The sequence below is a fragment of the Barbus barbus genome (genome assembly GCF_936440315.1).
Source record: "Barbus barbus genome assembly, chromosome: 29".
NCBI lineage: Eukaryota > Metazoa > Chordata > Actinopteri > Cypriniformes > Cyprinidae > Barbus > Barbus barbus.
This window is the reverse complement of record NC_136757.1, coordinates 22,096,881-22,111,674: the sequence shown is the minus strand read 5'-3', so window position 1 is coordinate 22,111,674 and position 14,794 is coordinate 22,096,881. Positions and strand designations below refer to the sequence as shown.

The following is a 14,794-nucleotide window of genomic DNA, read 5'->3' as shown; positions in this document are numbered from 1 at the left end:
TGAGACCTTTTTAGACGTTAATTTGTATGAATTAAGAATTCTGAAGACCTTTTTAAAAGAAGTAATAGAAACTACACACACAAACTCAATCTTATACTCAATCTTCTGTGAGTAAATGTATGCACATGTTGTCTGTTTGTATTTGACCTTAGACATGAATCCCAATCTTAATAATCAGCGAATATTAGAGCCAAGTCCATGGCCAAGTCCATTTTAAAGCATCTAGTCATCTCCTTGGCCTATCCTTTCTACAACATCATGAATAAATCAAGCAGGATATAAATGGTCATGGAGCTGAATTTCTTACACATTCAATATTTTTACAACTGCATAATTCATAACGGCACTCACCATGCAAACAATATCGCATAAGCCACAGGAAAATGTACTCCACGTTCTAGTGGTGCCAAACCTTTTCTGTAGAACTGCTGAGGAACGCTGCATAGTTACATGCACACATACAGACAGAGGCCTTACTCCCTTCACACGGATCCTTCCACTGGCCCTGCAAAGGCTCCCCGGGAGAAAAGGGTCCGCAGGAGAGAGCCTAATGATTAATTAAACCTGAGCTGCTAGTGATTAAGAATCGAGGAGTGTTTTCTTTTTGAAGCTACTTATCGGAGGGCTGCCGTAAAGATACATGGAGCAATTATTACAACACTACTGTGAAACCCTGAAAGCCAAACAAGGATTCTGCATGTCTAAAATACGAGTTGAAGTCAAAGAGGGATTAGACGTGTTACTCAAGATCAGTTAATAGTTTAGTTAAATCTCACATGAATAGACTGTCACTAGTTGCATGGGCCATATGCTGATAGGATTTAATAATAGCAAAATCACTGAAAGCCATTTGTGGTACATACAACAACACTTGCCCCATATCTGAATACTGATGTCATTAGCAAAACAGAAAATTTTGTAGAGGTGCATTTATGGCAAAAGAATGATTCTTATGAGGCAATGCTTTTAACTGAATCAAAATGCATCGCAGCATCTACTCTTGAACTAGGTCACTGATACTGAATTTCTGAATCAATTGATGCCTCACTGAAACACATTAGTATGGAATACCATGCACAATTAAGATAAATTATTTTTATTTTTTTTGCCAAAAATACTGCAAGAATCATTAAAGTAATTAAGAAACTATAATCAGAATCTCAACCAAAATCAACTTCCATCCCTACTCATTAATGTGGAAATCACATCACTCACAAAGCTAGCATGATGTCAATCAAGATGTTCATTTTCAAAAGTCAAGTCAACATCTGCTACATGCTTCTTAAGGCAAATCTAATTCTGTGTCAAATCCCTCTATACGCCACTTTCAAGAAAAACACAGCATCCTGAAATAACACCGAAAGTCATTAATAAAGACAAACACATATGGCATGATAAACTAACAGTGGCTTTGCCTTTCTGAAATAATAATACATCATACATCCTTGTCATAAGTTTTTTGGTAACAATTAGGGAAGCATTTTGTCTGTTTGCCCTCACAGAAAGGATAATGTATTGCGATGGAAGTCCTCTTCCTACGTGTCTTGTTTATATAACTTGTTCCCTAGGGTGTGTCTGTTTGTTTTGAGTTTATTGGGAAATGTGACTAAATTGCAGGGATTTGAAAAGCTTTTGAGCATTTGACTGAATCCACGGCATGAGTACTTAAACCTATCATGTAACCTAAGTGAAGTATGATAGGTTTGGCCCTTTGATCAATAGTCAAATATTCAGAGAGGCTCCGCCGAGCCTTGCCTAGCAGTCAATACATGTCCCGTCAATGAGAGCAAATACAATTGATCCATAACACCGGCTCCTACAAGCTGCGCCTCTTAAGTGAAAAACGACTGTGCTCCCATGAGCTACTTGTAGAAATCCCTCTTTTAAAATGCTACACTTTCTCCTCTTCCGCCGCCTTTTCTTTTCCCGCTCATTGATATTTTCCCATGACTTGAATTCCATTAACTATACAGTTCGAGCGTGCTGTCAGGAACGGTTAGAAACGCGACGTCAAAATGCATTTGAGCCAGCGTTGCACGACGAGTGTCCAAATCAAGGCCTGTCGAACACAAAGGATCTGTGATGTATACAATGAATCGAGATGCTCCACCAGACATTGCAAAGCATGTCATGACACCGCTGCCTTGGCCTCCAATTACACAAGGACAAACAGATGGATTTATAGCAGTGCGCCGGCAGAACCAGGCAAAGAGCTGCTCAAGTCTTCAAAGACCTCCCTTACTGAGCCTTTTCAAACACCATCTGTAGCGGCAGCAACTAAAAGTTACATAAAACGAGGACGTCGCTCTCCTTTCTCTGATTAGGCAGAAGCTACGGCGAAGAGATGTAGGCTTTTTTCCTCATAATATATTTAGCGCACTAGTTTAATAAATGTTCCATACAGTTGGCACAGCCACTTAAAAGTGAGAGAATAAGAGACAACGGAGAGGTGCTTATGTTCAGACAGAGGAGAGAAGGCTTTCATTAACAGCCGAGCTTTCCCTTTTTTCTCCAGAGGACTCTCTCTCTCTCTCTTTCTCTTTCTCTCCCGTACGCAGTAAGTGTCGAGGACCAGAACAGTGGGCGTGCAATGGAAAGCGCTTTGTCAGGCCGGCTATGATGGTCTCTTGCCACTGTTTCTTGTGCGCTCACTCTGTGTGTCACGGTTATTATTAAACTCAGCATTCTCCGGCTTCATGTGTGCTGAGCTGAGATAAGTACAGGTAGAAAGTTATGTAAGGTAGGAGTGATTACCCGGAGAATAGTGCTGTTAACCGGCACATTGTAGCCGTAACTCTGTTCGGTTCATGATAAGCTCTAAAAAGGAGCTAGCGGTGCCAGTGTCTCCGGTTTTAGCCTGGCCACTCGCTTTGTTTAGGCAGCCTGTTATAGAAACGGCTGCAGGCTCATTATGGTAATGTCAGGGAAGCGAGGGGAAAAGAAAAAAGTAAAGCACAGTCAACATTAAGGCACCATTTGCATTTTTTAACCGTTAAACTGCAAGCTTTTTCTGGACCCTAATTTTAGCGATTCTGCAGGCGTCTGATAGATCGTCAGCTGTTTGCTGAGTCGCAGCCTGAATGACACTGGTCAGCACTATTTCTACCCGAGGAAACCGAGATCCTATCACGATTTCATTATAGCTGTGTTAGTGTACAGTGCCAAAAACCTCTGGATTGAATCATATTACAGAATACCTGCCCTACGGCTCTACATTGTTTTTTTAAAGGTATGATACAAAATAGACTTTCAGAAGACAAAAGGAAACAATAGACATTAGTTTAAAATATTAGTTTGCTGTTTAACCATCATCAGACCCATTATTCATAATGATATGCAGGGATGTGCAAAATTCTGAAATGAAAAATTGTCCCTTTTTCAATTTACAAGTTTGAATTTTAAATTTGAACTGGAATAACAGGAAGAAGTGCATGAATTAAAATTACACAGTGTGTTTGGGAAAAAAACATTTTTCCACTTATGCCCACAAAAGATAATTTATTAAATATAATGAAACATGTAAATTAAGTATAATTTCTATAAGAAATTCTATAGATATCTGTCTGTAAGGCTTGAACCTTCCATAATGAAGGCTTTCAAACAAGGCTTTGTCCATTCAACATTCACATTTTTTTTTCTATTTAAAAATTACAGATATATGAACGTCAGTTTATTTTAATTTTACTTCCTTACATTCAAATTCTTAACCCTGTTTGCTTCCTCAATTAATATTCAGTTCAATTTAAGGAATTGAACCAGAATTTAAAGGCTTTCTTAATTCAATTATGAATGATACAGTACACGAAATTGATGTTATGACTTATGGCAAACGTAGGCTATATTGAGAATGGAATTCTAGCATTCTACTTATGGCTGGAATACACTACAGAAAACACTGGGCATTATACCCTTACCAACTTTGTAATAGTCACAGAGCAAAAACTGGCCATCATCCACAAAACGACAGAGGATCCCACACTACCAGACTTTAAAGTTGTTTCGATCACAACAAACCCACACAGAAACATGCAAATTATTGCTACGCTTGACAAATGAAAACAAAATGTGTTCTAAAACGTGTTTGATATGCCCTGACTGGATGGAGCCTGAAGCTAAAAAATTTGAGTATGTGACTATGTGATTTTCTATGAGATCTGTCAACTGCAGACTGGCTCTAACTTTCGGCAACTGCTGTTGACTTCTCCAAACTGTAAATCGGCAAAAAATCGTGTAGAGTATTCCAGCCTTACTAAATACTGTGCATTCTATACTGAATGCAGTTTACTTTTAACAGCTTCTGATAGTCCTGCATACTGTGCATATATAATGCTGTACAGAAAAAGTTGCATGATTCTCCAAATATAGCCATATCATAGGTTTGGAATGACTTGACCTTTAACCTCTGAGTCTGTGTTTCGCAATGACAGCATTCAAAGGCAGGGTGGTATATGAAGATTCCAGCAAAGGAAACTGGTTTCAGATAGGCTTCCAAGTCACATCTAATGAGCTAAAAAGAACTTTAAAGCATATATTTACCACAATACTTATTTCTAGAAAGAAAAGGAGACATATGTTTAAAAAAAAAATCATGTTGCTTCTATTTATTCCACCTACTGTCAAACCGCACGTTGTGGGGAATGCATCTATGCTGCCTTCCAAAGCAATTAAAGCACTAAAGTAGACGGGATGTTACCAGACACTGGATTTAGACATGTCTTGATGCTTTCCTTCCTCTCCCCTCTTTCGGACTCAAGTCGGTGTTTGTGTTCAGCCTAAACAAGCAAAAGCACAGATAGCATATAGTTTATGTCAGATCCATCAGTTCATTCGTGCACACTTAAACTGACAGACAGAAACAAAAAGTCGTCTCGTTTCGGATCAAAATTTTATGAAACGGAATGTGTAATCTCTTGTATTTTTAGATACTTGAGCTGTTGCATGTCAAATATCTTCTAGACAGAGAGAGGAACAGAGAGAGGAGGTGTCATTCCCAGTTTCCTCTCTCTGCTCCACTTTCGAAGGATTCTGCTTTGACCTCAACATCACTCCATGGTGAGCACGTAGCTAACCGTGCATCCTAAACTCTCTGGAATAATGCATGCTTTTCGTTCCTCGAGCCTTTACTTCTGAGGGTCTAATTAAAGAGAGCAGGTTTTAGGAAGGGAGAGGGAAAAGCTGTCAGGAATGACTCACGCTGCGAGGTAAAGAGAGTAATGCAGCCGCAGTCTGAATGAAAGCTCACTGCATTGAAAAGATTGTGTGCAAATATTTGTTTGCAGAACGGAACGTATCAAAAGACACTGATTTGAATAGGCAATCAGGCAGCACAACAGAAAACATCAATACTAGCGGGTGACAGCTGAGAGAGAGAGTGAGAGGAGAACGAACTGACAATATAGAAAGCAGAGAGCAGATACACACACACGCTCGCACACAAATACGTGTTCATTGTATTATGCAAATTGCCCTCTTGGCAAGTCATCTACACACGCACCTCCTCAGAGCAGAAGGATCGTCTCATTAAAAACCAACCCAATAAAAGGCCTCCCAGTAAGCCAGGCTCTTTTAAATGTTACTTTCAGGTAGCGGTCAAAACCATCGCCTTGGAAACAGTGGAAATGTCGCGGACAAGCTTCATACCATGAGGCGACGTGGGGCCGTCAGCTGCCGCAAACCACACAGCTTGAGGCCGTCGCACACATGCGCTCAATTTCCATAACGGCGGAGCTCCACACAATATCGCCATCCTCTCATGAAGAAAAGAAAACAAATTACACGTCTGCCTGACAGCACTGGAATGCTGGCCGGCCAATAGAATCTCCCCGTTCCATAGCACCATATTTGCATAATGTGACACCAGCAATAGTATCCGTCACACAGGCTGCATATCTCTGTTATTTGTCGTTTTCAACGCTGAATCATTTTCGGTCTCCAAATATAGAAATGAATCATTCTGAATGAAGGTGTGCGAGACAGGAAGTGCATTTGTGTGTTTGGTGCGTTCAAGTCATATTGGAAAGACTGTATTTACTAGTTGAACACACAAAGGTCACCACACCAGTGGGGAAGGACGTATAACTGTCTTTAAAGGAGTAGTTCAATCAAAAATGAAAATTTGCTCACCCTTAAGCCATCCAAGATGCACGTAGATGAGTTTCTCGGAACTAATTTGAGGAAACGTAGCATTGCAACACTTACTCGCCAATGGATCCTCTGCAGTGAATGGGTGCCATTAGATTGAAAGTCCAAACAACTGATAAAAACATCACAATAATGCACAATTAATCTACATGATTCTATTCTATGTATTAACATCTTGCGAAGTGAAAAGCTGTGTGTTTGTAATAACAAGGAGTTTTCATTTTAAACTGTTGCTTCTGGTCAAAATCCATAATAACGCTTCCTCCAGTGAAAAAGTCCATCTACTGTTGTCCTCTCACATCAAAATCCACCTATATGTTTGTTTAGAACTGTTTTCAATTGTTTTCAGATGAGGCAACTTTTTTCACTAATAACAGGATGAAATGGTTTGAAGTATTAATGATGGAATTGTTTCTTGCAAACACACAGCTGTTTACTTCACAAGTCATTAACTGATGAAATGGAGTCATGTGGATTGCTGCTTGTGGATTACTGTGGATTACTGTGATGTTTTATCAGCTATTTGGACTCTCATTCTGACGGCACCCATTCACTGCAGAGGATCCATTGGTGAGCAAGTGATGTAATGCTAAATTTCTCCAAATCTGTTCCAATGAAGAAATAAAATCATCTACATCTTAGATGGCCTGTCAATTTTCATTTTTGGGTTAACTATTCCTTTAAGCCCAGAGTTTCTGAGTTGGGGGCATGTTGGTGAGAAAATATGTCAGATGCAATGGATTTTAAAAATCTACCTGAAATTTTTGTATAAAAGGTGCATCATCATCTTGCTCCAACCACCATAATTAGGGCTTTCCAACTCATCAATACAAAATTTCCAGGAGGACTTGAACGTATCATTGATGTTGCTGTTGCAGACCGGATAAAGCCAGTAAGCGTATGGTGTGTTGTTTCTGGTGTGCTGGCCCCACAGGTGGCTCGCGGGGTGTGGGATTTATTCGCTTTGATAAGAGGATAGAAGCGGAGGAAGCCATCAAGGGTCTGAATGGACAGAAGCCCTCAGGTGCCGCCGAGCCCATTACGGTGAAGTTTGCCAACAACCCCAGTCAGAAGACCAGCCAGGCGCTACTGTCACAGCTGTACCAATCCCCCAACCGCCGCTACCCGGGACCCCTCCACCACCAAGCGCAGAGGTTCAGGTAAATACAGTCAGTCTACAATAATAATATGTATATTTTCTTACATAGCTTCCTTTGAAACTCACATCAAAATTGGTGGAATAGCAAGGAAAAATAGGTGTCTGGATTGTGAAACTGTTACCTGTAGACCTCAAGTCGTGTGTGTCACGTCACCACCGAGGAATAGCTGCTCCCAAAAATCTGCAGAAACAAAATGAGATTCAGAAAAGAAACCGAAGCGAAGGACTGATAAGAGACAGTGGGGTTCTGTCGTTCACAATGTCCCTCTGATTTCTTTTTCTCATACGCCATCCTCCCCTTCTTTCATTTCACATCTGTTCCTTTCATTTCAGTTCAGCAGTCCAGCAATAACTTCGCTCTGGCAGCTAACACCTTTACAGCCCTGGGCAGCACTTCTCAACCTTTTTAAAGGCGATGTGAAGTAAATTCTCTCTGCCGTGTCCCCTCACTACGCATATAGTTAGTCACAGGCAACAATAACAACACCTTCTGATCCTACCGTTGACTAGCTAGGACTTTTCTTAAGATTTCCTTTCCTCGCAGACTAATTCAAATTAACTATGAGTCACGTCTTATGAGCTTCGAGCTGGCGAAGCCTGCCAAAACTCTTGGACTAAAAAAAATTATATAATACATTCCGTACAAATTTTGGGGTAAGTTCTATTTTATTTTATTTTTCAAAGAAATTAATGTTTTATCCAGCAAGGATGCATTCAATTAACCAAAAGTGAATGTAAAGACATTTATAATATTACAAAAACATTCTATTCTATTAACATTCGGTGCTTCTGAAAAATCCATTATTTTAAATAATCCTTAAAAACATATTAGTTTCCACAAAAAATATAAAGCTGTAATATTTCATAAAATACAGTTTTGATACGCAAAAATTGACTTTGGCGTCTATATGTTACGCAATGGGTAGGATTAGGGTTGTGGGGTAGATGCGTATCATATGTACGTGAAAACTGAATATCATATGCACGCAAAAACTGTGTATTATATGCACGACAAAGTAAATTTTTATGTATCAATACCACAAGTTTTTGTTTTTATTTGGCATTTATGCATTTTCATAAGACCGGGCTCCAATTTCTCACAAAAATGCAAACAATGGAGCTTAGAATGTGCAAACCGTTCAAGCATGTATTCTTTATATTGCGTGAATAGGTTTTTAATTTGTGATGTTTTTATCTTCTTTTAGTCAAACACCTTTTTTCTATACAAATTCTCAGGTCGGAGTCCACCTAAAAATGAAATACTTAACTCAGTTACACATCAGTGTATTCACAATCGTATGAATGGAAGCATTATGGACTCTAGTATGCAGCTCATAAGAACCATTCAAAATATTTCATTATTCAGTTGTATCATAAATATAAAATACTTTGGATGAGTTACAGTCTATCTCCTCTAGATACATGAACTGTTGGTGCGATGTTTACTTTAAAGCAAAAGATCCTTTGTTTAGACAAACAGGACTCGTCAAGCAATTAGCACAGCAATACCGATGACAGAAATCAGTAATTAATTCCTCATACATCACAAGCACTTATTATTGAAGAGATCTGAAAAGGATGAGTCCCATTTGCATGTATTAGTCGGCCTTACAAAGGCTTCATTGTGTTGTGTGTGTGTTTGGAGAGGAAGTGTGAAAAGCTGTAGGCCGGGCCGAGCCTGGTTGAGACACGCCTGCATATATCTAACACATCGCCTGCTCTTGCGCCTCAGAGCCCTCTCTCCAATGAACTCATTTACCCACAAAGCAACCTGCCTCCCTAATTGGCTAATTGGCATGTTAATGACTCAACACGTTGAATGTCCTCGCTTTATTTTGGCTCCGTTCACAGAAGGCAGAGTCACCAACTGTTGACCCACTGCGGAGAGGGAGGGCCAGCATGTGTACGTGTGTGTTTGTCTGGAGAAGTTCAGTTTGAAATGTGAGCAAGCAGTAATTAGCCCTGTCAACCATCTTGCAGCAGTTTTAATAGGAAACTAGACAAGGCCGAGCCGAGTGAGGGACAGAGGTCACAGAATAGCCAAACAGACGGGAGCCTAAAATGAGAATGACTGACGAGGAAGGAAAGCGTAATACACCGGCCCGCTGGGTCACTGGGGCTAATAGAGAGACAGCACAAGAAACAGACAGCAAGAAGAAGAAAGGGCACTCCCAGTTAATGCTGCATTACATCCTGCCTCCAACTTCATTGAAATGTCATTTTATATTAAAGTTTTTAGGTAGGCTGAAAGATGGCCCCAGACCAATTTCATCCATAACATTAGCATATTATCTGCACGCGTTCAGACACTAAGATTCATTCGTTATATTTCACTCTGAGTATCTGTTTTTATGATTCATTTATTTCTCTTTTTGAGTTTTGGTTTCAATTTGCTCATATCCTTCTTAATCATTTTTTAATTGTCACTATAGAAATGCATTACAGTATTGCAATATATTCAAACTATACACATTCTTTTCTGGGCGAATTTATCAGAATTCTTCATTTTACTGTATTAAATATGGAACCAAAAATAAAAATAAAACGTCTTAATTGATAGAAATATGTGTATATTACCTGAATAAATTTAAGCTCCTGTTTTTGAGGCATGGCTTCAACCGGATCTGTTTCAGGGTTGTTCACAGCAACTTTAAAATATAAATAAAATATATATTTATATACAGATTCATCATATTAGAAAATATAGCATACATAAATATAAATAATTACCAGTGCATTATAAATCATCCTTAATTTAATTATAACTCCCCACATTGTTAGAAAATACATATAGTATATGTATATATATATATATATATATATATATATATATATATATATATATGAAGAGTTTAGATGTAAAACCCTCTAAGTTACGTTTGAAATTTTCTTCTAAAATGAGCATTTTTATCAGGCTCCTATGTTTCTGTTTAGTTATTTCACTTAAAGGGCAATGAGAAGAACCTATTCATTGCCATTAAAGTGAAATTACTGAACCTACACATAGGAGCCTGATAAAAATGCTAATTTTAGAAAATTTCAAACGGCACTTAGAGGCTTTCGCATCTGAACTCTTCATATATTAATTGATTTAAATAATTAGTCAACCTATTGCAATTTTATTTGTATATATGTTACATAAATGATGTAGTGAATAATATTTTAGGACTGCAGCACTGTTAGGCTAAATAACTGGATAGGCATGCAAGTGGCCTCCTTTTACTATTAGTGCTGCTGCAAGTCTGCTGTTCTTTGGATGTATGATTGACTCTGTGAGATGCCTGATGGGGCAGCACAGTGTAATGGCCCATCGCTAGATGGGCGTCTTCCTTCAGTGAGGCAGGGATGTAGCATTAGTTCCACTGAGTGAGTCAACCATCTGCCTGGCATTAACCCCAGAACCCTCCTTCTCTTTACAGGCTGGACAATTTGCTTAATATGGCCTATGGCGTTAAGAGGTAATTAAAACTTCACCGAATGCCAGATGTCCATGTTTGACAGTATGATTTTTTTCCCTTCTTTTTGAAAATCACATGCATTCAGTTCAGTTCAAGGTTTTTTCCCTTCTCTTTAGTTCTTTTGCCTTTTTGTTTTTTACTTGATTTTTTTTTTTTTTCAACCAACCAATCTGTAGCCCTAAAAGTGTAAGTGTCTTTTATAATTTGTAGTGTTTGATTATGATGATTCAAAAATTTCTATGAGTTCCATTTTGGTATTTTGTGTTTTGAAGCGTGGCCTCCACAGGATTCAGGGGCTGAAGCCGTACCTCCGTCCAGCTCAGGGTTACACGCTGCCAACAATTGAACAAAATTATGTACATTCCCAATGCATTACGTATAACAGTTAAAATGCACGGATCGATGGAAGGCTATTATGTTTTTCGTCTACTTGTTTCCATTTTATTTGTTGGAATGAGCTGGTCTAGAGCGAGACGGAGGGGGGTGACAGCTCACCTGGATCCCTGCAGGAAATGTAGTGTTTCACTGCAGGTTTAGGAGCCTCTGATCAGTTGGGTTTGCTCATGTTATTTTGCTTTGTGCTGCTGTGGATGTAGTGAAAAGGCTTCTTTTGAACATGTTTCAGTGCTTATGACATTTTGTTGCATATTTTAGTATCTATTGAAACACTTTGATGTCCCTCGAACACTCAAGGCTAAGATGGAGGGAGTAGCATGAAAGGTTGTGCATTGTGCACGTTTCTTTTTTTTTTTTACAGATACCTCTTTTAAGACTAAAGGCTCCGCATTTACTAGATTTCTCCTCTTTCTAGAAAAGTCCTTTGCGTTTTGGCACTGGCTGATCAGAATCTAACAATTGTTGTTTGAAAGAAAACATGCTTTTTTTTGCAAAATCTGACAAGTAATGGGAAGTGCAACAATGAAACAGGATATGCAAACGAGGCAGCGGCGTCTTTCAAAACAAATGACGAGACGAAAGATTCCTTTTTATTTACACTCGCTGCGATCAGCTGTCAAATAAGCCCGTCTGCCTCAAGAGAGGGAAAATTTAGGGGAGATGAAACCGACGGGGGGCTGGGGAGGCGTTGTGCTCACAGAGCACACCATAGAAGGTAATTAATGAACAAAGACCAGTCTGAAGAAGTGAGCATCGCTAAGTGAAGGTGGGCAGCATGGAAGGGTGGGATGGCTCTAGGTCAGTCGCGTGTTGCTATGCAACTCCTCATCCAACTGTTAGCCTTAGTTCAAACAACAGACAGCGCTCGGCCCTGCCCTAGTAGTCACCAGACACCTCTGTGTCAGCAATCCGCTAGTCCGACCCTCGCCCGCTCGCCCGCAGATGACTGGCATCCAAATTACCACGAAGCCATATTCGATGAATAATGGCTACAGATTCATTATTTACACAGAAATACCAGCATAATTGAAGTCATGAGATGGTTGCCTGTCACAAGGCGCAAAGTGAGCCGATTTACCATTATATCCTGCATTTACATAATGAGACGCAAGCGACAGGACACAAAAGCGAAAGAGAGAGACAGATGTATTGACTCTGCCAGGACGAACGGGCTAAAACGCAGATGAAACGTCTGAGTAATTCTTGGCAGAACAAGAAGCAGGGAATTGGCCGGCCCTGTAGTCCGTGCAGTGCTATCGATCACAGTCACACACTGCGGAGCGGCAGAGGGTGTGGGTGGAATACACTCTGTTCCCCGTGCTAGCTGGCTGGAAAGCGCCGCTTCCATTTTCTGCTCGCTGGCAGCTTCCTATCCCCCTCCCCAAACCTTTCGGATTCGAACACGATGACGGCAGCAAAGCGGAAATCTCAATTAAAGCACACCCCAATAATGCCTATAGTCATTCCTTGAGAGGTGGCACACGAAATGAACCTTTTATCCAATTTACCTTTTATTTAAAGTGGAAATTTCCTTTAAGCGGAAAGGCAATTAAGTGAAATCAACTGAGCATTCAAATCTCTGTATCATGAGGGAGGAAAAAAAGGCAAGAATGGAAAGATTACAAGGAGAATGAGAGCAGATTTACTCGGTTGCATGCAAAATCTCTGATGAATTTCGAAGGTATTAATGTGCAGAGTTCCTGTAATTTAGTTCCCCAATAGATCCTGCATCTCGGCACCCGTCGCTTCGGCGTGGCCCCCCGCAGCCGGCACCGGGGCGCAGCCTTTTCACTCGGCATTCAAAAACACCCTCTGGTTGCCTTCCGCCTGAAAAACAAGGAGCAGATAGTTAGACAGGCTGAAAAGATTGTGGCACTGAAATTGCTAGTGTAACCCTTGCAGAGTCAGCTAGAAGTTTGGCTAATGGCAGCTTGACTTACACATCTTCCTCACTCTCTCTCTCGTCCTGCAGGTTTTCCCCCATCACCATCGATAGTATGACCAGTCTAGTAGGGATGAATATCCCCGGTCACACAGGAACGGGCTGGTGCATCTTCGTCTACAACCTGTCGCCGGACTCGGACGAGAGCGTCCTGTGGCAGCTCTTCGGACCGTTCGGCGCTGTCAACAACGTCAAGGTGATCCGCGACTTCAACACCAACAAATGCAAGGGGTTCGGCTTCGTCACCATGACGAACTACGACGAAGCGGCCATGGCCATCGCCAGTCTGAATGGGTATCGGTTGGGTGACCGTGTCTTGCAAGTGTCTTTCAAGACCAACAAGACCCACAAGTCCTGAACTCCCCTCCCATCACTTGTGTAGCTCCTTACAGCTCCTCTAATGCTAAAAACCCACCTCTGCCCTACTCAAAACAGGAACACACCCAACCAACAAACCCACAAAAAAGAACTGGATATGGCTTATAATATAACTTTGGACCTATAAGCCAATGTTGCCTAAGTATTACAAAATGACAAATTGAGAATATTCATTATTTGGAGACCCTGGAAGTGGTACAGGGATTCTGTTGTATATCTTCTTGAGTTCTTGTGGTTGTCTTTACTTTTTCTTTTTTTTTCTCTGTAAACAGTAGCAAAACCAGACCGCCCTTATTTTGAAGAAGAAAATGTCCTTCTTTAGATCGAACTTTCTTGGTGTCGATTCAGGATTTTTTCTTTCTTTTTTAAATCCGGATCCACTGTCGTTAGAATAACGCCTCCCTGGTAAGAGAACAGGAGGGGGCTCTTTTTAAAAAAAGAAGAAGAAAAAAAATCATTCATTCATTTGTTTTGGTGTAAATTGTTAGAGATCCCCAAAATGAATTGAGAGGGATGAGGCCATCCCTTTTCTCTAATGCAGAAGATGTTTCTAGCATAGTTTTGGTTTTGTACTGCAAACAAAACACACGTCTGTCCTCACGGGGGATTCAGGGGGAAGGGGCGAGGGAAGGGACGGGCTAGCACTCCTGATGACAAGTTGCGTCAAAAAAAAAAAACCTACACACACACTGTTGCCAAAGAGAAAATCTCTTTGCTTGAAAATGCATTTAGAAAAAATGAAAAAATAAAGAGAAAGAAGATCTATTTTTATAAATAATGATTAAAATAATTATTGAAGAATTTTTACAAGAATCTGGATTTGAAAAAAGAGAAAAATATTTTGACTGGCTAATTAGGGATGGGGGGAGGGGTCAGGTGCCACCTTGTCTTGTTCATTCTGCCGTGGTACTTTTTAGGATCCAAGGTCGTTTGTTTTTCGGGGAGAACCAGATTGGCGATGGAAGAATTTTGTAGATGGAAGAATTTATCAAGGGATGCAAATTCAGGCAGGTAATTTTTCATAGCAGTAATTATTCAACAGCGATACCCAATAGGAGAGGGAGAGGGGTCTTCCCAGGCCAACCACATCTTCACAGTCAAGAGCCCAAAGCAAGGCCACTCATCGTCCACTCATTTACGTTAGACCATCCGTCTTTGGGATATAAGTAATAAAGATATACACACACGCGCGCACACACACTTCTTTCTCCATTCGGACGACATATACATGGTTACGTTTAATTCGCTATGATTTTGTGATATCGCATTCGAGATGTACTTCCTTTAGCGATCAACAGTAGGTGCTATATTACATGGTTC

General features: G+C 40.3%; 1 protein-coding gene across 3 annotated transcripts in view; it reads left to right on the top strand.

The window, feature by feature from the left end:
- Positions 1-14,206, top strand: part of elavl4 (ELAV like neuron-specific RNA binding protein 4) — an 80,719-nt gene extending 66,513 nt beyond the window's left edge. For 2 of the 3 annotated variants that reach the window (XM_079385008.1, XM_079385009.1), the window contains exons 6-8: positions 7,076-7,301; positions 10,720-10,758; positions 13,127-14,206. In XM_079385008.1, coding sequence (XP_079241134.1) covers positions 7,076-7,301; positions 10,720-10,758; positions 13,127-13,454 — 593 coding nt within the window. In that variant the 3' untranslated portion in view covers positions 13,455-14,206. The remainder of the gene's footprint in view (positions 1-7,075; positions 7,302-10,719; positions 10,759-13,126) is intronic. The other variant, XM_079385010.1, reaches the window with a different exon arrangement.
- The last annotated feature ends 588 nt before the right edge of the window (positions 14,207-14,794 follow it).